Source organism: Dermacentor andersoni, chromosome 1, assembly GCF_023375885.2.
Source record: "Dermacentor andersoni chromosome 1, qqDerAnde1_hic_scaffold, whole genome shotgun sequence".
NCBI classification, from domain to species: Eukaryota; Metazoa; Arthropoda; class Arachnida; order Ixodida; family Ixodidae; genus Dermacentor; species Dermacentor andersoni.
In genome coordinates, this window is record NC_092814.1 from 182198167 (window position 1) to 182222483 (window position 24317).

General features: G+C 43.8%; 1 protein-coding gene and 1 non-coding gene across 2 annotated transcripts in view; one reads left to right on the forward strand and one right to left on the reverse strand.

Moving 5' to 3' along the window:
• The window catches only part of LOC126547253 (uncharacterized), a 70903-nt gene that overhangs the window by 14424 nt on the left and 32162 nt on the right, over nucleotides 1-24317 (reverse strand). Inside the window, exon 8 of the mRNA XM_050195207.3 lies at nucleotides 160-405. Coding sequence (XP_050051164.1) covers nucleotides 160-405 — 246 coding nt within the window. The remainder of the gene's footprint in view (nucleotides 1-159; nucleotides 406-24317) is intronic.
• TRNAL-CAA (transfer RNA leucine (anticodon CAA)) lies at nucleotides 24217-24289 on the forward strand. Its single transcript has one exon. It is a non-coding gene; the product is annotated as a tRNA-Leu (tRNA).

Below are 24317 nucleotides of genomic sequence, written 5' to 3' on the forward strand. Positions count from 1 at the left end.
ACAATACCCACACCAACAACAGCAGAGTAACACAAATTATACAAGTGTTGAAAATATGCAAAAAACCATTGCCCATCCTGTGAAGCCAGGCTGCACTCACAGTCAACCTCATCCACCACTTCAACAAGTTTAGATGATAGCAACACTGTTTTCACTTACAAAGCCATGGTGGAAACGTTGGTGGCAGTGGGAAAGAGCCTGGCCACCCGATGCTGTGATAATCCTTGGGGCAGGCCATACACACAAAGCTCGTTCTGAACCTCTCGCCAGTTAGAAGGCAGGTCAGCACGTTTGGCACCACGGTAGCCCACTCTCAGAGGATGGCCTCGCAGGCTGGCCTTTTGCAGGCGCTTGAAGTTGCGATCAGCATCCGCTTCATTTTTGAACTCCACGAAAGCAAATGACCTGTGTGACACAAGAGCACTTATGTCAGGCTCTGAAGCATGACTGGGTCAGTAGGAGCTCCAAGAGGAGTAGCAAGATGGCAGATTAATGTTTTGTTCTCCTATACTAGTTCTTAGGGGTGTGCAAACAGTAATTTTTAAGACTAAATCAAACATGAATAGTGCCAGATGCAAATAGAATATTAAATACCTTTTGAATAAACATTGGTAATATTCTCCATTAAAATAAAATTATGTTCATATCCTAGGATTCATAATATTAGCAAGCTTGTGTGATAACATAGCACATTTATAAAGAGTTGTTTATCAAGGGTTCAAATGAAGCATTCGGAACAAATAGGCAGTTTGTTTGGGTACCTAGCATTCTACCGAGGGGAAAGAATAGAAAAATAGCTGCAGCACAGGGAAATGAGGAAAAATAAATTAAAAAGTAACACTTCACTCACAAGCGTACTACAGCTTCATCCATACAATGTGGACAATTTCAGCTCGCTATTGCCATTGCTTCGATCTAGGACCTACACTTTGAGCTACACGACCTTGTAGTTCACGTCAGTGAGGGGGCGAAAAACCTTGTATGGGCCAAAATACTGTCGGAATAGTTTTTCTGAGAGTCCACGGTGGCGGACAGGTATCCACACCCACACATAGTCGCCGGGTTCATAGTGTATGTACCTTTGGCCACTGTTGTACCGGCGGGCATTGGAGCTCTGATGGCTGCAGAAGTGCTTTCATGTGAGCTCTCAAGCTTCCTCGGCTTTCTGGACGAAGTTATGAGCATTGTCACTTCGTGTGGTTCCAAAGGAAAACGACTCAAGTTAATAAAAATAATTAAAATCGGTGATGTCACAATGAGGTAACAGCTCTGTGGTTTTGGGGCAAAATTCAAATAATGAAACTTTCAACTTCATTTCCTCATCTAAGAATCAACCTACTACAATAAAATGAACAGAAATAGACATACCCAGAATAAAAAGTCTGGCTCCCTGAGTGATGTTTATCATGCTCTAATGCGCAACTTCTCACATTTTGTGTCTGCTACTACGGCCGCTTGGATTAAATTTACCACAATTTTGCTCCAGTTTTACGTTTGATTAGGCACACTAGCAGAGGTCAACTATTTGAAAATTATTTAAAAAGTATTCATACTTGTGAATACAGACTGTTTTGAGCACCAAATTAAAAAGGCATTATTTGATTCATTATTACAAATTTAAAAAAAATTTTCATCCCAAGTAGTTCAGTATGAAATACTAATTGCAACTAAAAGTAACTATAAAAGCATACTTCAGAACGATTCTCTGATTTGGGCAGCTTCATATGTTCATACTGAAATATGGAGTCCCTTTTTTGTCAATCGCACAAGTTACACAAATATGGTACATTGGCATCCTATCCCTCATGTCACAAAAATGTGGCTTTATGCTAGGGACCTCAGTTGGTATGAGCCAATTACAATCTTGGGAATGCATGTGCCTCTAAATAAGTCAGTAAATAAATGTGTTTATTAAAGCTAAACAAATAAAAACAAAGAATTAGAAAACAAGCTTGCACATGGTCCGAGGGTCAAGGCATTAAATTCATAAAGCTGGTTGCTCCTTTGCATTTCTCCAAATTGCAAATTGACGACCCATGTATCGCTCAAAATTCTAATGAAGTTAAGTTCTTAAAAAATTAAATTATGGGGTTTTACGTGCCAGAACCACTATCTGATTATGAGGACCGCCATATTGAAAGACTCCGAAAATTTGGACCACCTGGGGTTCTTTAACGTGCACCTAAATCTAAGTACACGGGCGTTTTCACTTTTCGCACCCATTGAAATGCAGCTGCCGTGGCTGGGATTCGATCCCGCAACCTCGTACTTAGCAGCCCAATAAGTTAACTTCTTTTCGTAATGAATAAAGGGCTACAGAGCCTCTGTTTGTTTTCAATCCATGCCAAAAATCTTTTCTGTTCCTCAGCTGGAACTGCTCAAAGCTGCTAGGGACTCCCCATTGAGGATTCGAATCTGTTTGATTTTCACAGCTCATCACAATCTACAGAAAGATTTTTATGGTTGTCATTTATTGGTTTTATTGGTCTGTACTTTATCTAAGAGGAAGGGGTGTGTATTGGAGGACCGTGTATTGCACCAGTTTTAAGCAAAACATTTTTTAGCTCAATGTGACAAGCATATCGACATGTGCCTTCAAGGAATGAAAGTTTACAAGGTTATTGGATATGTTGATGATTATCTTGTTGTAGCAACGCCGGTAGATCATCAGTTAAGGGATAATGTGGTTAATGCTGTGCTGGACGTCTTTCATGCTTTTTCGAAGGGCCTTAATTTCACCCATGAATTGCCGGAAGATGACACCCTGCTGTTCCTTGATGTGTCTTACCACTTCATGACACCCATGCATGGAGGAGCTACATGACATGGGTCTAAAAAAATTTTTGAAATTTGATTTGGCTCATTCAAAATTGATTAAAATGGAATTGCTCTCAACTGCATGAGACATGTTCCTGCAAAGTCTTGCAAGCACCTAATCGAACGGAGTTTGCAATATCAGGTGGACCGTCTTAACCCTTTGACGGTCAATGACGTAAATATACGGCGCCGCGAACAAGTCCGAAAATGGTCGATGCCATATATTTATGGCACCGTCTGTACGTTTAAAAAGCGCGCCAATTTCCTCACTTTTTCTTTTCTGTCATGTGCTGCCACTATGTGGGGATACAGGGAATTTTTTTCACGCGCCTCCCTCTCTCGGTTTTCGTTGCATGGTTTGTTTTAGCGCTAGTTTGCTCCCACGCGTCTATATACGACCGCTCGCACATTGGCATGCGCGTGGGCGGGCGGCCGTTTGGATGTTGTTTCGTGGGCGGTTTCGGCTTTATGCGCTCGCGAAACTGATGGCTATCTCGTTCCTAATCGCTCAAAGGGCGACCGCTTCTTTCTCGCTTGTTTAGTGCTCACAGGGGTGTGCATAGGAAGCATGCCGCCGTGCATGCGTTTCCATTTCTTTTCTTTTTTTTAAGGCTCGCGAAAACTAATTGCCCTAGCGGTTGGCGATAAGATGAAGATTAGCGGAAGTTTGTCACAAGGTGTTGCTTTTTTTGATGGGCACACAACCCAAACAGTTTTCTTGAGTGCGCGCACCTATGCAGTTCGATTACGCTATGGACGTAAGTGTAAGAGCAGGAACATTTGAAGCTTGCGAAACATTCTTGTGTGCAGATTTTCAAAGCCTTGAACTATGTGCATAAAAATGCACCAAATTTTTAATTCTGATAAGTTTATTTCCTTTTTTTATTGTTTTTATTCATGAATGACGAGTGCATATATACCAATGCAAAATATTTTTTTCTCACTTTACAGTCACCCTAGAAAAATTACGGAATTTTTTTTTTTTTTCTAAATAAGTCCCCAAGAAGAATCGGAATCTGCAATAAAAAACATCGACCCTGGGCGGTCGCATATGGCAAAAAAAATCGACCCTCAAAGGGTTAAAAGCGCGGACTATCATAAAAATAACTTTTAGATTGTGTGGCAGAGGGTCTTCTGCGGGATGTCAAGAATGGTGGGTTTGCACAAGGTACACCGAAATGTCCGTACCCATCCCATATATATAGGTTCTCCAACTGCCTCAAAATGACAGCAGCCAAATGTGGAGTCTCCGTAGTATTCTCCACCCCTCACAAGTTAGAAAGGATTTGCCTCATGGTAAACAGGAGCAAGAGAAGCCTTGCCAGCAACAAGAATCTCAAAACACACTTTGTAGCATGCAGGACAGGTGTTATGTAAAGGATACCGCTGTCCTGTGAGAGATACTACATTGGGCAGATAGGAAGGTGCATTAATGAAAGATTGCAAAATCTCCACACAGCATTTGACGCGAAGAATGCAGGGGGACATTTCAATGATGGTCACCGAGGCCTATGCTCTCCAGCATTCAGCAAGTGTCTTTTGCACACTTTTGCTGACCAAGACAAAAGGGGAAATCCTCAGAGACCTTCGCAACGAATGCTGAAAGAAATGTATGAGCGCACCCTCAGTGTCACTGTCTATGAATTTGATTATCTCAATTGAGGCTTGGCACGTGTTTTGTTTGTGTGTGTACCTTGTCCAGTCTATTGCGCTGCCAAAATGTATGCCAGGCCTTATGACCAACTAGCCCATATTTCTGCATTAATGATCAATGGAGCAGGTTCCAACCACTGGCAAAATAATGTAGCCACTACTTGGCTGAGTCATAATGTGCAACACTCCCATGTCAGGCACTTTTGCCAAACATGAGACAACACATTACCAGCAGAGGAAATTGGTGCTGGAGACTACAGGGTTTTCTACAGCAGTAGAAAAGCTTTCCAGTACAGAAGTAATATGAAGTTCAGGCATCCGACCTATGTAAAATTATGACTACAATGCTGCACTAAGTTTTGTACTCTTTCCATACCGCAGGAAATGACAAAAATTGTACCAACTTTTCCAGAAATGTGGCGCTCAGTGAAGCCATGTTTCCAGTACAAGCATTCAAGTAGTAAAACATAAAGAGAAAGACAACACACAGAATTGAAGAATAAATGCAATATTCACACTGCAAGGTATTTTTGCTCATGGCAACAATACTCGTCAGCACTTGTGGAACTCTTGTGGTTTACTTACCGGTAAGAATTTGACTATGTCAGCTCTTTACTTTTGTTGCCTTAAATGGCCCTTCACCAGCTTTGGCAAATTTGAACAGACAAGCGCAGTGTATACAATGTGCGCCAATGATTGTATCTGTAATGTATTATGCCACTGCACACCACAAAACCAGCTGAAATTGCAAACCAAATGCTACATGCCCTTCTTGAGGGAGCCCCGCTCCCAGCCGGATAGTCGGGGTCAAACGCACAAGTTTGCCTATGTAATTCGCATTGCTGAAACGTCACTCACCGTGACACATGACTTCCAGAATTATTCAGTGCTACAGCAGTTATTTGTTTGATCTGTCACTCCACTAGACGATACCAAGTTTACAAGAAATGATAAAACCTACAAACCAAATGTCTGCAAATCTGTTTTAATCTGTGCTGCAGTAAAAGGGACACATTTTGTTTCATCTGCTTCCCACATCGTGCAGTCGTGCACACAGAAAACGAAACTATCTTGAAACATGCACACACTGATGGATCCCTTTCAACGTGGTGTAAAAGCAGCCAGACAACAACGCAGGTGTTCTCATGCACAGTTTGCGCGTTACCGGAAGTGCACAGAGCAGCAAAAACGAAGGAAGAAACAAGGTGAGGCCTGTGATGCATACGTGATGCTATCCTCTGGTTCCGGTATGGGAGAATGCAGGAAAGGAATTTCACTTGTAAAGGCTAGATGGGTCAAGTGGAGAGAGTCTCTATGTTGGCAGTGATGCTCACCTCTTCAAATCATGGGTGTTACGACACTTCAAATATTTCCATCTCTGCTAGTCATCATCATCAGTCTAGTTATGTCCACTGCAGGACGAAGGCTTTTCCCAGCGATTTCCAATTACCCCTGCCTTGCACTAGCCGATTCCAACTTGTGCCTGCAAATTTGATAATTTCATCACCCCACCTAATTTTTCTGCTTTCCTCGACTGCGCTTCCCTTCCCTTGGCACCCATTATGTACTCTTGCCCTATGCATTACATGGCCTGCACAGCCCCAATTTTTTCTCTTATGAGGAAGCTTTAGCTTGACAAAAGGTATTGCAATGGTTCTACTCACATAATAGTGGTTTATTTGAGAACCATGTATAATACATCAATCTTGTACAGTTTAGACACTCCATTAGGTGCAATTGACAGAATTGTGAAATTTTCATTATCGAGTCAGAGTTGTGAACTTGATAATTTCCTGAAAATATGCAATCTTGGCCAATTTTTATTAATACATTGGTGACCTAAATTGAAAATGTGCAACCAACAGTCACTATATTTTAACTTTTTCTTTTAACCCTTTCAGGGTCAATGACGTAAATATACGGCGCCGCGAACAAGTCCAAAATGGTTGATGCCGTATATTTACGGCACCGTCTGTACTTTTAAAAAGCACGCTAATTTCCAAATTTTTTCTTTCCTGGCGTGTGCTGCCACTATGTGGGAATACAGGGAATTTTTTTCTTGCGCCTCCCTCTCTCAGTTTTCGTTGCATGGTTTGTTTTAGAGCTAGTTTGCTCCAGTGTGTCTGTATACTACCGCTCGCGCATTGGAACGTGCGCGCGCGCGGCGGTTTGGGATTTGTTCCGCAAGCAGTTTGGCTTCTTGTACTCGCAAAACTGGTGGCTATCTCGTTACTAATTGCTCAAAGGGCGGCGGCCTGTTTCTCGCTCATTTAGCACTCACAGGGGTGAGCATAGGAAGGATGCCGCCATACATGCATTTCTTTTTCTTTTTTTTTAGGGAGATTCGCGATATCTAATTGCCTCTGGTTGGCGATAAGATGAAGATTAGCGGAAGTTTGTCACACGTATTGCTTTTTTGACGGGCACACAACCACAAAGTCTTCTTGGGTGCGCTCACCTATGCAGTTCGATTAGGCTATGAACATAAATGTTAGTGTAAGAGCAGGAACATTTGAAATTTGCAAAATATTCTCGTGTGCGCATATTCTAAGCTTTGAACTATAACAACGCATCAAATTTTTAATTCTGATAAGTTTATTTCCTTTTTTTATTGTTTTTATTCATGAATGACGAGTGCATATATACCAATGCAAAATATTTTCTCTTCACTTTATGGTCACCCTAAAAAAATTACAGTAAATTTTTTTCAAAATAGGTCCCGCAGAAAAATTGTAATCTGCAATAAAAGAAATAGACCCTGAAAGGGTTAAATACAACAAAACTCATCAAACTTGATGCAGTAGTTGCCTCTTCAATGTGAACTAGAATATTGGCTATTCCCGTTTTCTCTGATCCACCATCACTCTCTTCCCGTCTCTTAAAGGGGCACTCTGTGCGTGTAGAGGCACGTAGGAGATGCCCGGAACTCCGATATCATGGCTAGTGTTTGAACGACAATACAAGCACACGGGTGAAACAGTTCTTGATTGCAGCGTGTGTACGATACGCATTCCTTTTTAATGCGTAAGCATTCTTTGACCCCAGCTCTGTCATGCGAAAAGTTAAGCTAAAAGTGTAATGCCTTGTATACGCGCAAAAATGTGTAATTTGCGAAGACATTTCTTCGTTATAATAGTGCCAATGTAGAAGGCTGGTAGCTTTATAAGCAATGGACTATTTACGCAAAAATTCACCTACGAAACACTTTTCAAGCCACCATTTTTCAGTCGCAGGTTGCGTAGATTGACGGTTGGAGAGATAAATGTAACAAGATCAGCAGCAATAGGAGTATGCAGTCCGAAGTTATTCAGCCAAGAAATTTCAAAATACAAGAACAAAAAACTGCATGCCCTCCACTCAAATTTTGCACAGTCTTCTGTCCCCATTTCTTTGACCCACTGACGTAACCCGTCAATGTCAATGGTATGAGGCCAAAGCGTCTATGTAGTGGAAGTTCGCACTCCCTGGTTGCCTACATGTTCTTTCACGGATTCCAGTTACTCTGGTGTGCTGATGACACTAGTCAAGCAACCTGGGGCTGCGCAACGTCTCTTCAGTTCAGCTTTAGTTCAGCATAGCATTGCAAACAACAGAAAGAGTGTGGCAACGATGCACTGAGCTGAGAAACCTGCACCACGAGAACATGCAAAACAACGCTGCGAAGCGACAAGGCTGCTCACGGGCGTACAAAACCAAGAGGAGAAGTTTTGTGCTCAGAGACCAGAGGTATGCCACCATACCAGAGGCCAAATAACAGCCAGTGCCCCTACCAGCTTTGTGGTTGCAGCGATTTCTATTATGGCCCTATCTGTTTGCATCAACATAAAGATTACAGCAGACAAAAATAAAATTAATTCTTAATTCGTTATGTTTTTGCTGCAATGCAATAGTTGTCCACAACTTAGTTTTTAACCAATCACGGAGCAGCGAGTTCCATCATCGGCAGCAATGTAGTGATTCGTTCACATATTAAATATTAAATATTTTGATATTGCAGCTTTTACCTAGGCTAGAAACATCCCCAACCTTCAGTCTATGCAACATGCAACAGAAGAACAGTGTTTTGAAAAGTGCTTGAGGGTCCCTTTAATGCTACACTTAACAGTTTTCATTCCATCACTCTTTCCACGGTCCTTAACGTGTTCTCAAGTTTCTTTGTTAACCTCCATGTTGCTGCCCCATATGTTAGCACCTGCAGAATCCAATGATTGTACACTTTTCTCTTCAACAACAATGGTAAGCTTCCAGTCAGGATTTGGTCATGCCTGCCGTATGGACTCCAACCGATTTTTATTCTTCTGCATATTTTCTTCGTTGATCATGGTCCCCTGCGAGTAATTGACTTAGATAAACGGCCTCCTGCACAGACTCTAGAGGCTGACTGGCAATCCTGTATTCTTGTTCCCTTGCTAGGCTATTGATTATACTAGGAGAATGCCAGCAAACTTGAAAAAGGAAAAAATCGAGAGGCAGACAGAGACAATGCACTAGAGGAAGGTGGCTGGAAGGTGGCCGGCCACCTTCCCGTCTCCTAGTATAACCATGTACTAACTATCCCAATAAGCCACTCTTATGAACAGGCTATTGAACATTACGTTTGTCTTCAGCATATTAATCTGCAACCCCATTCTTACACTTTCTCAGTTAAGGTCCTCAATCGATTGTTGCAATTCATCCCCAGTGTTGCTGAACAATGCCATCTGCAAACCAAAGGTTCTCGAGATATCCACCATAGATCCTTACTCCGAAGCCTTCCCAGTCTAAAAGCTCAAACACTACTAAGCATGCAGTGGACATATGTCTCCTTGCCTTACCCCTACTTGATAGGCAACTTTTTTTTTTTTTTTTTTTTTTTTTTTTTTTTTTTTTAAACCCGCCTTGGTTGCTCAGTGGCTACGGTTAGGCTGCTGAGCACGAGGCCGCGGGATCGAATCCCGGCCACGGCAGCCGCATTTCGATGGGGGCGTAATGCGAAAACACCCGTGTACTTAGATTTAGGTGCATGTTAAAGAACCCCACGTAGTCCAAATTTCCGGAGTCCTCCACTACGGCGTGCCTCATAATCAGAAAGTGGTTTTGGCACGTAAAACCCCATAATTTAATTTCTCTTTCTTTTTTTTTTTGACCAGAACCAAGGTAGCTATGGAATCTTTGTAAATAGTTTCCAAGATATTCATGCGTGCCTCATGTACTCCTTGATTATGCAATGCCTCTATGACTGGCGCTATCCCTACTGAATCAGACGCCTTTAAATAATCTATGAAAGCCATACAGAGAGTTTGATTGTACTATGCTTTCTAAATTACCTGAGTGATGACATGGATGTGATTCATTGTAAAATATACCTTCCTGAAGCCAGCTTGTTCTCTTGGTTGATTGAAATGTTGCCCCGATTCTATTGGAAGTTATCTTCGTTAATATGTAATACAATACTGAAAGCAGGTTACTGAGCCTATAATTCTTCAATTCACACACACACAAAAAAATTTTTAGCTGCAAAACTATAAAAGTCTCATTTCAGGATACCTTGCTTCACGATCGAATGACCACAGGTGTAGCAGATGCCACATGCATAACATTAAGGTAACCGCATACTTAAAGCAATTGAAGAAAAAGGCTAAATCGCAGTAAAGTATATGCATCCGAGTGCACCAGTGGTTAGAAGGAAAGAGCTGCGACTGCGAAAGTCATATGGTCTATGCCGTCTGTCAAAAGGTATGACCACAGTTGTTATGACCGCCCCAAAGATGGCCCCTTGGGGACGGCACTTACATGATTGTTTTGTGAATATGGGCCCTTCTAAAACTGAAGGATATATTATGGCATTATTACACCTATTCTAAAAAATTTCTTATGCTAGAATTGTTCGTAAAAGCACGTTCCAGTGATAGCAAACAGCCAAGGTGACCGGCCAATGGCCAAGGTAGTAACTGAACGTACGGTACTGAAGGTGCGCATTGGCACTAGCATCACCGTACCGAGGGCATCTGTATTAGGCACCCGTCCCCCAAAGCTAAGACAGCCCAGGTACTGGCCTTGGTTAGACCCAGGTCGTGGTTAGACCACGGAGAAAGGAAATAAACTCCTCTTCCTCCGTGGGCAGGCAACTCAACGAAAGTTGCGAAGGCGGTGGTCACTCTTTCATGCCTCAAACAAACAACACGAATCACAATTTTAACAGCGGGCATTGTGGCGCACAATCGCGAAATATCTTGAAGTGAAGAAGTTACCTTGGCAAATATTTTCTAGAACATTGAAAGCAAGCTAGCAAGCCTATAGCTCAATCCCTAAACGTCTCCTTTCTTGTGGATTATTATAATGTTGGCATCCTTGCAGTTATCTGGTGAAGTTATGAGGCATTGCGTGTAACAGGCCACAAGCTTCCCAAGCATATCGGCTGCATCTTTCATTGAATCGACTTTTACTCCTTCTTCTCATGCCGCTTTTCACTGGGACATGTCTTGCATGACCCTTTTAACTTCATCACTAGATTTAGCGATGCGATCATCTCTGCTAGTAAAGAACCTATTTGAAAAATTATTGTGGTAGAACACTCCCTAGAGTGCACAACTTCCAGCGTATAACCCGAAATTTGCTATGTGGCCTCGTCAGGGTGTCTTTTTAAATCAGTGTCTTTAGTGTCCCATTAAAGGACACTAAAGAGAAATATTAAATCTGTTTAGACACATACAGTACTCATCAAAAACTATCGGAAGTAAAAATGAAGACCAAACAACCATCTTTAAATTTCGTACCGAAGTCCCAGTACCAGTACACCAGTATGATGTCATGGATTTCCAAGTAGTTATTTTTATATAATTATTTGAATCATTTTGGTGCGATAATTCTTGAAACTTGGCAAGTTTCTTGCCAAGCTTGGCTCCTGTACCATACAATTTATTTCATTTTTACTACTAAGCAATTCATCATCATCATCATCAGCCTGGTTACGCCCACTGCAGGGCAAAGGCCTCTCCCATACTTCTCCAACTGCCCCGGTCATGTACTAATTGTGGCCACGTTGACCCTCCAAACTTCCTAATCTCATCTGCCCACCTAACTTTCTGTCGCCCCCTGCTATGCTTCCCTTCCCTCGGAATCCAGTCCGTAGCCCTTAATGACCATCAGTTATCTTCCCTCCTCATTACATGTCCTGCCCATGCCCATTTCTTTTTCTTGATTTCAACTAAGATGTCATTAACGCGTGTTTGTTCCCTCACCCAATCTGCTCTTTTCTTATCCCGTAACGTTACACCTATCATTCTTCTTTCCATAGCTCGTTGCAACGTCCTCAATTTAAGTAGAACCCTTTTCATAAGCCTCCAGGTTTCTGCCCCGTACGTGAGTACTGGTAAGACACAGCTGTTATAAACTTTTCTCTTGAGGGATAATGGCAACCTGCTGTTCATGATCTGCGAATGCCTGCCAAACACACCCCAGCCCATTCTTATTCTTCTGATTATTTCACTCTCATGATCCGGATCAGCAGTCACTACCTGTCCTAAGTAGATGTATTCCCTTACCACTTCCAGTGCCTCGCTACCTAGCAATTAACTATGTGCAAGCAGCTGGCGTTAAAATCCCATGATCTCATAGCGAGATAGTGTGGAAACTTCACGGCAACAGTGCCACCCATCTTTTGTTTTTGGGTCTTTTATGGTTTAGCAAACCTCCTATCACAATAAGAACCATACACAAGCTATGCGTGTGTCCTGAATAGCAGGACAGCATGATGACGGCAGCGGGAAAAAACTCTGCAATAAAAAGACATCGATCCCATTCTACTCAATTCTGTGTTGCGAAAAATGAACACTGGTCAGCACCTGTCTATCGTCCTTGTTATCATCTACTTGGTGAGACTTAGCTTGCATAAAAGTTAGCACAAAGTAGCCCACCTAGATTCTCTGCTCCTTTGAAGCAGCCACTAGACTTTATTTTTCATAGTGAAGTCGTAATCTAAATCAACCACTTTCTGGGATGTCGCTTTCAGTCAGCAGGGACACTATAAAGAGAAACACTGCAATATATCAGTTTAGACTGATAAAATGTTCTTCCAAAACTATTTTCCTTAATTTCACTGTTAAGGGGTTGATTGCTAGAATAGAAAACGAAGGCCAAACTTCCATTTGTCTAATTTTGCACCCAAACCCCAGCATCGTTATGTCATGGATTTCAAGGTACTTCCATGACATCCATGACATGATCCATGACATCATGGTGAGCAGTGTTGCAACGCATCTTTTATTTTTTGCAACTTTCTCCATTATCAAGCCTCCTTTCACGGTAAAAGCTTTTCTGGCAATTAGTTACAGTTCCAACTTATTCCTCTCTTTACAGTCCCTTTAAGCCAGTGCAAAGAATACCAATCACTCCAGTTAGGCACTGCGCACACTGGAGTAAGAATATAGTCCCTGCTCTATAGACCAGAATCTGTTACTCTCACACATATGTTAAAAGTAAGCTCACTTAATCTCGATTCCAGTTGCCAGCTATCGGTGCAGCTTGTGCTGGACTGCCAATTTGATAATAGGGCAGCTGACAACAAAGCCATGGCAAGCGAACACTGGCAGCAAGCATGAACAAGAACAGTGTTATCACCATTCTTTCTTCCTTTCCACCAGTTCCTGTAATCCCTGGGAAAAGATGGCTGCAAATTCTGATCTCTACACCAATTCATATTCGGGACACGCAGACTTTTACAACCCTTAATTTGAGAGCACAGAAAACGCAAGATGGGTCTTTACCATGTAAAGTTAGCTGTGTAGAAACTGACAGAAGAAATGAGCCTACAGCCATGAAACTACTTCACAGAAAAACTTTGTATTACTACTCTCAGTGATACTATACCATATTCTTGTGTAGAGGCCTCCCTTTCTCTCTTAATGGGCCCAACTTTCTTAGGTGCAACTCATACACTAGCAAAAATAAATGTGTATATGTTTTATATGAAAGAATATTCTTTCAGTGTCCCTGTGCTTTGATAAGTAAAACTCTTGCTTGGGCTAGTTGGTTCGTGCTTGAAGTAGTAAAGGCAAGGCGCAGAAGACCAGGACTCAAGAAGAAGAGCTGTCGTTTGTGTTCTTCTTGAGTCCTGGTCTTCTGCACCTTGCCTTTACTACTGTGCTTCGAGTTGTCGATGAAATTGCCCTCGTGCTGCCATCTGCCAGCCTCTTGGTTAGCTCAGATGGTAGAGTGACTGCCAAGGAAAGGTGCTGGTCCCGGGTTCCAATTCTGGATAGGACGAATTTTTCCTCAACTACACAGCTTTCCAAGAAACCCATTGTGGTTTTCCTTTGTAGCTTCTTGCTGCATTTGGGTGGATGACGATTTTCCCTTTCATGCTTTATAAAAGTGCTTGCCACCATCAGTAATGACTTTAGGAACCTTTTATTTTAGCGTCAATTCGCTGTCACTAGTACATCACCATAGAGCTGGAGCCATCTCCAACGCGTAACACAAGCGTTCCCTTTTATTGGAATAAAAATTAGCCGACTTCCATTATTCTGACCCTAACGGGACCGATGAAATTGACTGAATAAGCCAGCAAGTCAAATTAAACAAGATGCAGAAACAAAATGTCAAAACATATTACCTGATTTATTGAGCAGTACTTCGCCGATTTTCTAACACGACCCCGAATCAAACGCATACTACCCACTTTCTATGTGAACAAAGTAGAAAACTAGCATGGAAATGACATTAAAACGAAGTATAAATCTAACAAGCACCTGATTTTTTAGCAAGAAAAATGGACAAAGGTGTCAAAGCACAGGGCCAATGAATATGGCAAATCAGTTCTGCGGAATTCCGCAAGGCGGTGGAAGTGTCACGAAAGGGAACACTCATCCACTTGATTGAAGCACAAAGCTACAAAAGAAACCCACATGGGTTTCTCTGAAAGAATATAATAAAAAACGCACAAGAGTTTTTGTTGCAGCTTTGTGCTAAATTCAGGTGGATGAAAATTTTCCCTTTCATATTTATATTAACCCTCTTATGCATGAAATTTTGTGGCTGAAGAAAAACATTTGAAATGCACTTGGAAATACTTTCATGAGGTTAGAGCCTGCAAAATTTGTTTCATTTCCATTTGCTACCTCTGGGTGAAATTTGTGAGCTCGTTACAGAAAACTAAAATGGGTATCTAGCACCAAAGAATGCTTTCTTTCCCCCACGTTTTCACTTAACGAACTCTAAATCTAAAGTCTCGCATCTTATGGTAGCCTGTAAAACAGCCAGTATTGCAGTTATGGCTGCAATTTTTTCATCTCAATGGTTGCAACTGTGCAAGTGCTCACTCTGCTTTATAACTTATGTACAAGGCATTGTTTTCAGAGTCGCAAGATGGTGACATGCCAATACATTATTCCCGTTAGCGTGACTTCATCAGTCCCCATTGCAAATTTTGGCTGTACACTGGAAGCTGTAAAGAGCCATTCACGCATTTTACCAGAAGAATTTCTCACATCGGTTCAACATTGGAGGATATAGAAGAAATTAACCGTCCTTTTATCATACCACCAGGAGATGAGCATCACTGCCAATGGAGACCAGGGCGTCTACAAATTTGACATTTCCAAATTCTCTGAGTTTTCCACGTTTTCCCCTAGTGTCTTTGCAAAATTCCCCGAGTGACACAGAACTTTGTTTTATGTCAAGACAGGCTGACACCACGTCGCCTGATGCTGTCACTCTCTAGTAAGCATGTTCAAAATTAAAAAAGGACTTAATAGAGTTTGAACAGTAAGAAGTAGCATTTATTTTATTCAAAAAAATAAAGCAAAAGGGACGCGTTAGTAAAATTCATAGCAAAGAAAATATCTTCGGAAGAATAGTCGAAAAGCCCATTGCAAATCGAGTCGGACATATTCAAATACAAATAAAAAGATGCATACAGAAGCAAATATTTTCGAATAAGAGCTATTTCTACCAACTGACAGCAAGTTCATTGGTATGAGGCCCAAACTTTATCGCAAGTGAGATTCTCTCCCAACAGCTAGTAAATCAATCTCAACTATCTTGACATACTCTCAACCAGCACACAATGCCTCAGTGTTGCGTTTCACTGCTTTAGAGAGTTTATTTTGGTTTGTATGAGGCACACCTGCATCTTGGCGTCAGCCAACACTGTTTTTTTTAAACTCAAGCTCCTTCAAAGAAACAGTAGCATACTTCCTTTCCCGTTCATTCCTCAATGCATGGGTCCTCTCTGTTCTCGTCCTCCTTCCGCCGCTCGTTCGCCCCACGGACCATTTAAAGCATCCTGTTGGTCAGTTGTACACATAAAGTAAAATACTAAGAGGGAGCGTCGCATGACAATTTTGAAGCCTAGTAAAAAAAATTAAAGGACTGGGATGATGGGAAATAGGCCCTCATGTGATAGGCAAGCGGTGGCTTTAGTTGGCTCACTTTGGTTGCACCTGCTGCGGGAGTTTTGGAATATGCGCACATCGTTGGCGTGGCAAACACATGCCACAGTTGAGGGAAGGAATTCAAGTGTGTGAAAGAGTCAAGTCTGTGTTATGTCAGTCAGGTAACGCACCGAACCACCACGCGGCTCACCGCTTAAGCAAGCAGCAGACAGACGCTAATGCCGCAGCGAACAAAGGCGTCGAGTAATTTATCGACATTGTGCCCAACAACCTGCGACCTCAAGGACGACTGGTCGCGTCTCAGGTCAGTTTCAGGGACACGAGGAAACCGTTCGCCCTGCAAATGCGTGAAGGCAACCAAGCCGTCCTTCTGACTGCAATTCGTCGTGTCTGGGGGCATCTTTTGGGAAAAAATACGATGCCTTTCGCCCCTGCAAACATGTGCAAGTGCTCAAGCAAGCGTCTAGGGTCTGCAGCGACTGCTTTTCTGTGTGAAAAAAATTCGTCCCATCTTGTGCCCAGCGATGGACTGGTGAGCCAGGGACCCCGACCATATTTGAGGCCATGCTGGCCCATTGTTATGGCCAAAAGTTCGGCAAGAACTCAATAGGCACGTTTCAACAGCGTAAGGACGTCGCACCACACAATCTCACAAAATAGTTCATGTAAATCTCAAGGAAAGGCGACAACTTCGGCGTTTAGAGAACAGGGTAATGCTATTTATTTCTTTACAACGAAAGACGCAAAGCAGAACCTTTTACTAAGCAAACACTCGACAAATAACCATCCCAAGAAAAATCTCGTCTCAACCTATATAGGTGCTAGACAGTGGAACAAAATTTAACGAGAAAATACGCACCAGATTTTCAGGCACACAACAGTTGATTTGACCAAACAATAGACCACACTTGGGCCAGCATACTTTGGACGGGTTTCGAGGTGAGAGCACCGATTAAACGCGGTGGTAAGCGCAACTGATGCTTCGAAAATTATGTCGCCATGGGTCCAGTAACCCAGTCTTTCTCCTCGTTTCAAGGTAACGTATTTGAAGCGAAGAACGACGCCCGCGGTAGCAGAAACCCACACATCATACTTCCTACTTGCCTCAATGCCTTTAACGAGAGGTGCCACTAAGCCACTAATCATCACCATGTACCAAACACGAATGGTCTGGCAACAATGTGCCGGATCATAGCTTTCTCGCGCCTCACGGTGATGCAACTTGAAAATAACACCACAGATGTTTCCGTGGGAGCAGTAAGGACTGTAGTAGAGGCCGGGCTGCATATATTCAAAATCTAGAAGTCTGAGCACCTTAGCAACAGTAGTTAAACGCAAGTGACTGAAAGGCTGCCGGTGACTCTCAACACCCCTCCAACCGCTATGAGAATACGTCGCGCTACCCTAACGCCTCTTATGCTTACCTAATCTATCTAACGTTAACCTAACATAAAGTTAATCTAAGCAAATGTGGCCAAAACAAAATGACAATGCTCACAGTGTAACCACTGAGAATATGCCGCGCCACCCTAATGCCTTTCACGCTAACCTAACCTAAACCTAAGCTAACCTAACGTAACGTGGGCGAAATGCAAAGCCAATAATCCTTACGGCAAGATATCAGGCAGCGGCGTTCAACCGCGATTGCTAAGGCGCTGTGCGTTTATTTCACTCAAAGCGGACCACTCAAAAATGCTCCTGAAAAGTCGCGGGCAGCAGCATATGAAAAGCCTGCCAAGTGATGTTTTGTTGAAGGTAGAGAGCCATAAGGGGCAAGGAAGGTTAATTCAGCATGACTGACTCGGCACCAGTGCCGTAGGCGCAAGAACGTCTGTCTGACGTAGCTTCAGACACAGCGATCACCAAATGGGGCGTCCGTGCCCACTGCCTTACCGCGCGGGCAGCCAGCGTCGTAGAGTAAACAAACTCGACCCCACTCTGCAATGCCGGCATGCCTAGGGAACAAACGCATACAGCACGTGCTAAGAAACCTGGGAGCAAAAGCCCCCAGATTTTCTCTCTCACGCCCGCTATTACTCACGCCTGCGCACAAACGTCGGGCGATCCCTCAAATGACCGTCTCGTCCCAAGAGACACCGCGCACAAGACCCCGGCGAGCGGGAGGGGCGGCTTCAGATGAGGTTGGCTTGCAGAGGCTAGCAGAATCGCGTAACTCTCCCTCCTAGATTCTTTTTTTTCTCCCTTTCGCCATGGTTATACAGTCAACGTCCCAATTTTTCAGACTCCCTAGGGGCCGCAAAAATGTTCGAAAAAATGAATGCATGTCTTTTACTGTCCTTAAGGGCTCAAACCACCACAGGCACGTACGAAAAAGCTTCGAAGGCCTGCCAGAACACTTACTAGGCATATCGGTGCTTGCACTATGACGAGTCGTTATTCCTCTCTGTAGCTCGAACTAGCATTAGCATGACTCTTGTCCCCTTTCAATAAAATTACAAGTAATTTTTTCTGATAGAAGCAAAAGTTCACCCAAGTTTCCCCTGAGAATTTCCAGACTTAAATATCCCTGAGAATTCCCAGTTTTCCCAGTTGGTAGACGCTCTGGGAGACACGTCCCCTCTGCCTTTAGTAGCCTTCCCAAGTGGCGTTCCTTCCCTGCCTTCTCCTATACGCATAGTGTGCGCCGATGGACGGGCCACTGGTGGTGGCCTTGCGCAGAGCACACAGGAGAGGAACCAGGCGCGCACCGTAGTTTGTTGTGCCATTGATAGTGCTTCTCTGTCTCATTTACGTTTTCAGAGCAAAATAGGCAACACCCTTCGCATGTGTGGGGTGGCCAAAGCTTCAAGGAATGTTGAATTGTTGCAGGCTGGGGGGCTCAAATACCGGCGGAAACGTGCCGGCAATACGGTTCTAATCATTCCTCGCAAAGCCTCATAAACGGGAGCAACGATAGCAAAAATGGATCGCCGCTTCGGCGGGAAATTTCTTGTTCTCATCCTTTCCTTTGTCTCGTCGGTGTTTTTTTTCCACTCGATCACAGTCGCGTAAGTGACGAAGTTCGTCTGCAGTGTAGCATGCGGTTTAAAGGCATTTCGCTAAAGTTCAGAATGCCGTTTGCCGCTTATATTGTTTTCCGCTTCTTTATCGTACTGCGCTAGCTAGGCTGCAGTACTGCACGAGCGCATTGTGTTGTATGTTAAAGCTACTGAAGTTTGCAAGAACTGAAATTGGTTGGTTTTATGTGGCCCGGTAAATCCTTCCTGTTCTCACATCTATTTTATGCGTGACTTCACACATGTTTAACTGTTGCTAGTTGCTCCATGCATAACTCTTGTTAATTGATTCTTTTGAGCTGCAAGGTTTTCACCCTGCCTCGTTTGTAAAGGGTATAAATCACGCTGTGTCTTATCAAAATGGTACCAAGGAAGTGCTTCTTTAACAGATTTATTCTTTTCGCCCGAGGGCATCTTAGATATTGCGTTTTCTTGGGAAATGTGTTTAGAAAATAGGTAGTTCAGGGCGAGAATTGCTAATTGTTGCTGCATATGGCAATTTTGTTCTATTTTTCGCTGCTTCACACCTCGATGCTGCCTGAGCAGACTTAACATGCCGAGCGATTCGTTTTGTTTCACAACGTATTCCCTTCTTGCATGTGAATTTTGTACTCAACTGAATTCTTTCTTATTATGTTTACACTGCAGAGGACTAAACCTGGCCTTGCCGCCAGCGCTAATCTACTTCGACTAGCGCTGCTCTGCCTTGAAATATATCATGTGGCACCTCCCTTTAGTAACATAAAAAAAGTACTGAAAAGTTACCCCCGTATTCACAAACCAAACGCACCTTAACGCGCCATAAGTGTGCCTTATGAAAGGCACCCTTCACTCGTTAAGTGTTTTACCTGGGAGCGAGGCTAGAGAATTTTTTGCTACGAAATATATACTTTGACGACGTTTAAACTGCTTTTATTATAAGAAAGCAATAATGGCATGCACACAAGCATCTGTACATAAATAATGTACAAATGCTTGATGAAACGTGATGAAACGCTCGCCGTTTTTGGTGAGTCCGCCATTTACGCCTGGCCACGTTGGTCTAAACCACTCGACGCAGCGCACGTTTTTGTACAGTCTTCTCCAGATTGGTTTTGTCCGTGTTGTGTTTGTATTTACTTCGTCCTTGTTTTGCCTTGGTATTACTTCCTTCGCTTTTTCTTGCTTATTTATAATTAGCTGTGTATTATTTTACTCATTTTTTTATCAGTTTAGTTGTTTAAATAGTCGTAGTATTATGTTTTTTTTTTTGTAAACCGCGTTGAGAATGGAGCGGCGCAAAATTAACTTTACGGACGAAGAGCGCACCATCCTGATGGATCTGATGGAGAGGCACCGCGATGTGCTTGAGTGTAAAAGGACTGATGCGGTGTCCATCAACGCAAAGAAGAAGACGTGGGAGAAGTTGGCCGACGAATTTAACAGTCGCCACAACGTGCGGCCACGAACGTCCAAGCAATTAAAGAAGTGCTGGGGCAACCTAAAAGAAAAGTGGCGCCGTGCCAAAGCTCATCACACCGCTCATTTCTGAAGCGGCAGGGAACTTCACAAGCGCAGTGAACAGGCTTCTCGCGATCATGGTAGATACGCGCTCGATGACCCGGGAGACCGTCGGCTGGGAAACATTCACGAGGTCCCCGGTCACAATTTGAAATGTGCCTGCTCCGTAGAACCGCAGTGTTATAAGGAGCTGCAGGAGAGGCGGCACAGGGAACCCACGTCCGTCGGTGTGTTCCCACAGAGGCAGCATTGTGAGCAGCTGCTGCACGGCACTTTTGCTGAAGCGGAATCGGCACAAAAACTCGTCGTCGTTGTAAAGCTCCATGGGATTTAAGCGATCCCTGACTACTCGACGCGGCGGCGATGCGCATTCGAAGGCTGCTCCAGTCGATATTTCTTCGTGGCGATCCAGGTAGCCAACAAACTCCTCGAAGTCGTCCATCGCCGCCATTTTGTTTGTATACAAGGGAGCGTTAAGGTAGGTCAGAGGCTACCTTAACCGAGCCTTACTTATCACGGCCATAAGTACGAGAAAAGTTCTGCGATAAGTACAAGGTTGGTTCTTGAAACGCGTTAAGGGCTGTTCACTGACTTAAGTCATAAGCATAAGTATAAGTTTGGTTTATGAATACAGCGGTTAGACTAGCTTTGTACGTTTCCAAGCAGCTCCCTTGGGGAATTTAAAATTGCAAAAACTGCAGTGGGAACGGCAGTTCATCGGCTTATGCAGCAGAATTGCATCGGCGGTACAGCACTAACATGCGCTTTTATTAACCTGTGCGTTTGGTGACTTTGTCGACTAATGTAAGTGTTTCTACCAATAAATTCGCAATTACTCTTCTTGAGGCGACTTCGACCGCACTTATTCGGCGATGTCACATGTATTAATCGGCAGAAAAATCACAACGGCATATGCAGACATCGCACCATGCGGTTTGTTTTTGATATAAGTCTGCACTAACGATGGGTGCTTATTATTGAGGTACAGAAGCAGCATTACAGCAAGGGTAGAATTAAAAAAAAAAAAAAACTATTGAGACATCGCATTACTCATCAAAATTTATCGGCTAGTTAACATGAGCTCCACTTCATGGAACTGGGGTTCATGGCGTTTGGCTGCAGGACGCACCTGGCACATATGTGTACCATGTTGTCCCAAACACCGGTAATATCGTGTTCATACCCGCTCCCACAGAGGTCAGTGTCTTCCCTACAGCTGTCACCGCAGAAGCAGCAGCCTGGCACCCGAACAAAGGAGAAATCGCAGGCCCCGAGCTTCAGCCATCCTTGCTGCGAAGGGTTGTCATCTGCTACTGCTCCCGCGCGTACTGTTGGAAGCGGCCGCTAGGTGGCGATCAGTGGCGCCTCTATAGGCGGTGCACGAGGCGTATACAGGAGTTGAGATGTTTTGAACGGAGCCTCCTTGCTGCCCCCCGAAGTGGCGCTGCTGTTTATCCCTGCTCATCATCATCGTTTCTGCCTAGTTCGATAGTGGCTACAGCAGTTCCGGTCTCAGCTTAGTAAGCCATGTCAAGACAATCCAGCAGCTCATTTGTTTCTTCGTGCCCGACGCTGGGAGTAGGCAGAGTTTTTCGTTTCTGCGACTGGTGTCGGTGTGACGGCGTGGTGGTGTTTGCTTTGTGTGCCGTGTCGAGGTTATGGTGATCCAACGCGGCGTACGGAAACATCGCGTCAAGTGTCTAATGGCGCCGACAGTGCCCGCGCAGACTGCGCTAAGGAATGCCGGCAAGCGGGTGCTGGGAGGCCCAGGATTTGTCGCCTTCCGATGTGCTCCCTACTGACGCCGAAAGAGACCTGCACAGTGGTTGCATTGCGATTCCGTACACCGTCTCATTTGACAGTTTCACAGGTGCTGACACTGCTGTACTGACATGCGCAGAACTCGACAACGGCGAGATCATTTGTCAGGTTTCTGCTGCACCGCTGGACGATGACTCCAGAGTCGAAAGATGACGCACCATGTGCTACGCTGCCGTTGCATGCGTAGCGGGTACAAGCAGTGACTGTGCTTTCAGCCGCCTATAGTGACCGTACGACCCTCTCCGAGGTTCAGGCTTATCTGAGCGCGCGTAAACGGAACAGCGTGCAACGGCGCATTCACGATTTCTCCAAGCCTACTGCCGGGCCCGAATAAGTGCGTGGAAATAAAGGATTTCATATTTTTTTCTTAATCTGCTTTTTCGGACACCTGTTTATTCGGACATTTCCGAAGTCCCTGTGAGGTCCGAATAAACAGTCGGTGACTGTATTCGGGTAAACAACACAAATGAGGGGACAGGGCCTGGCCGCTTGACCTTGCAGTTTCACGGGATGAGCAGAAGCGCCAACGTGAATTATCTGCACAGTGCAGCCATCTGGTGGCATAGAACTCAACCAAACACAGTAGCAGTAACCGGAAGTAGACGACACGACGTGCCATCACGACGGAGAGCCAGTGAAGGCGGAGCTTAGCCCTGATCACTCAGCGAACGAGTTGAGAAAATGCATGGCTATGGAGGAGGGTACCTTGTAGTCGTTCGTAGCTCCCTTAATATGAGACGCTTCACACAAGTTGTGTTGCGAATAATTAACTTGAGCTGTACCCAACGTGTCTGCAAAATTTGTCCTAACCATTTCAGGGGCCCTTTAAGAAACAGTGACCAAAGTGGAGTGGTCAAATGGGTTAGAAGACATTTCGGCTTCCACACAGAAGCCTTGTTTACAGAGTTCCAAGTTTGACACATCGAGCTTAGGTTCACTTCAGTAATCTCTTGAAGTATCTTGCATAGGCATCAATTTATCTTTCTTACCTTATTATGAATTTGCTTCCCAACCAGATGAGATGTCTTATTGAAGCAGAACGCTAGTGTACAGGAAATATAATACCCCTTTCACACTGGGAGTTCTAATGTCATTCGAATCTAATGGCATTGGGTGTAACGAATGTCATTCGCCCGCGGAGGTGTTACACTCGAAAAATTAATGTCATTCGGTGACAATATCAATGGCAATGATTAAAAAAAAAAACGTAGCAACTAAAGTAGAACAAGGTAGGTATAAAATGCTTGCATAAGCAATCCATATATTTGAATATATTTTTAGGACGTCACTTCACTGAAAAAAAATATATTTTAGTAATGCGTATAAAAAAAGTTGTTCTATTTCAGACTATGTGGCCACTATAAGCCAAAACAAGGCTTAGCCACCTGAGTAGCCGATAAATTTAAACCAAACAAAATGGCTGACATGGCGATGCTGGACGACGCTAAGTTGCAGGAGGTGAAGCGATTAGTTGCTGCGTACTTTGCATTACGAGCAAGGTGTAATAATCAGAGGAAGCGATTAGACGTTCTATGGCAGACGAGCAGAGTGGCGGAGGCACGGGCGGCGGCCAAAGGCTGCCGAGCTGGAGAGTAACATTTTGCGACAGCCTGCCGCACAGATTTTGTCTCTTTAAAGTAACAAGTCCATTAAAACACACGAACGTTATTATTTCTATACGAGTACGGTTTTCAATTTGCAAATGCTGTGTCCTGTTTTGCTTTGTTTCTGGGGTTGAGAGTACACATTCGCTCCGAGTGCCAAGCCGAATGAGTTTCTCGAACTCATTTGATTGCAGAAGTCATTCGGTGCTAATGGCAATAAATATCGCTGTGTAGAAACCGAATAATGTCGTTCGATGCTAATGCCATTCGGTTCGAATGACATTAAAACGGCCAGATCACGTTCTCGTGACACCTGCGGCAAAAAGGACGTTCCACGTCCGCCGCTAAGGTCTGTGAGTGGTGGCACTGGCTCACACACCCAGGGTTCTACTAGGACACATAAATACCCAAGAAAGTGTATGGGGAAACGGTGCCGCAGTAGCTCAATTGGTAGAGCATCGCACGCAAAATGCGAAGGCTGTGGGTTCGGTTCCCACCTGCGGCAAGTTGTTTTTTCATCCACTTTAATTTCC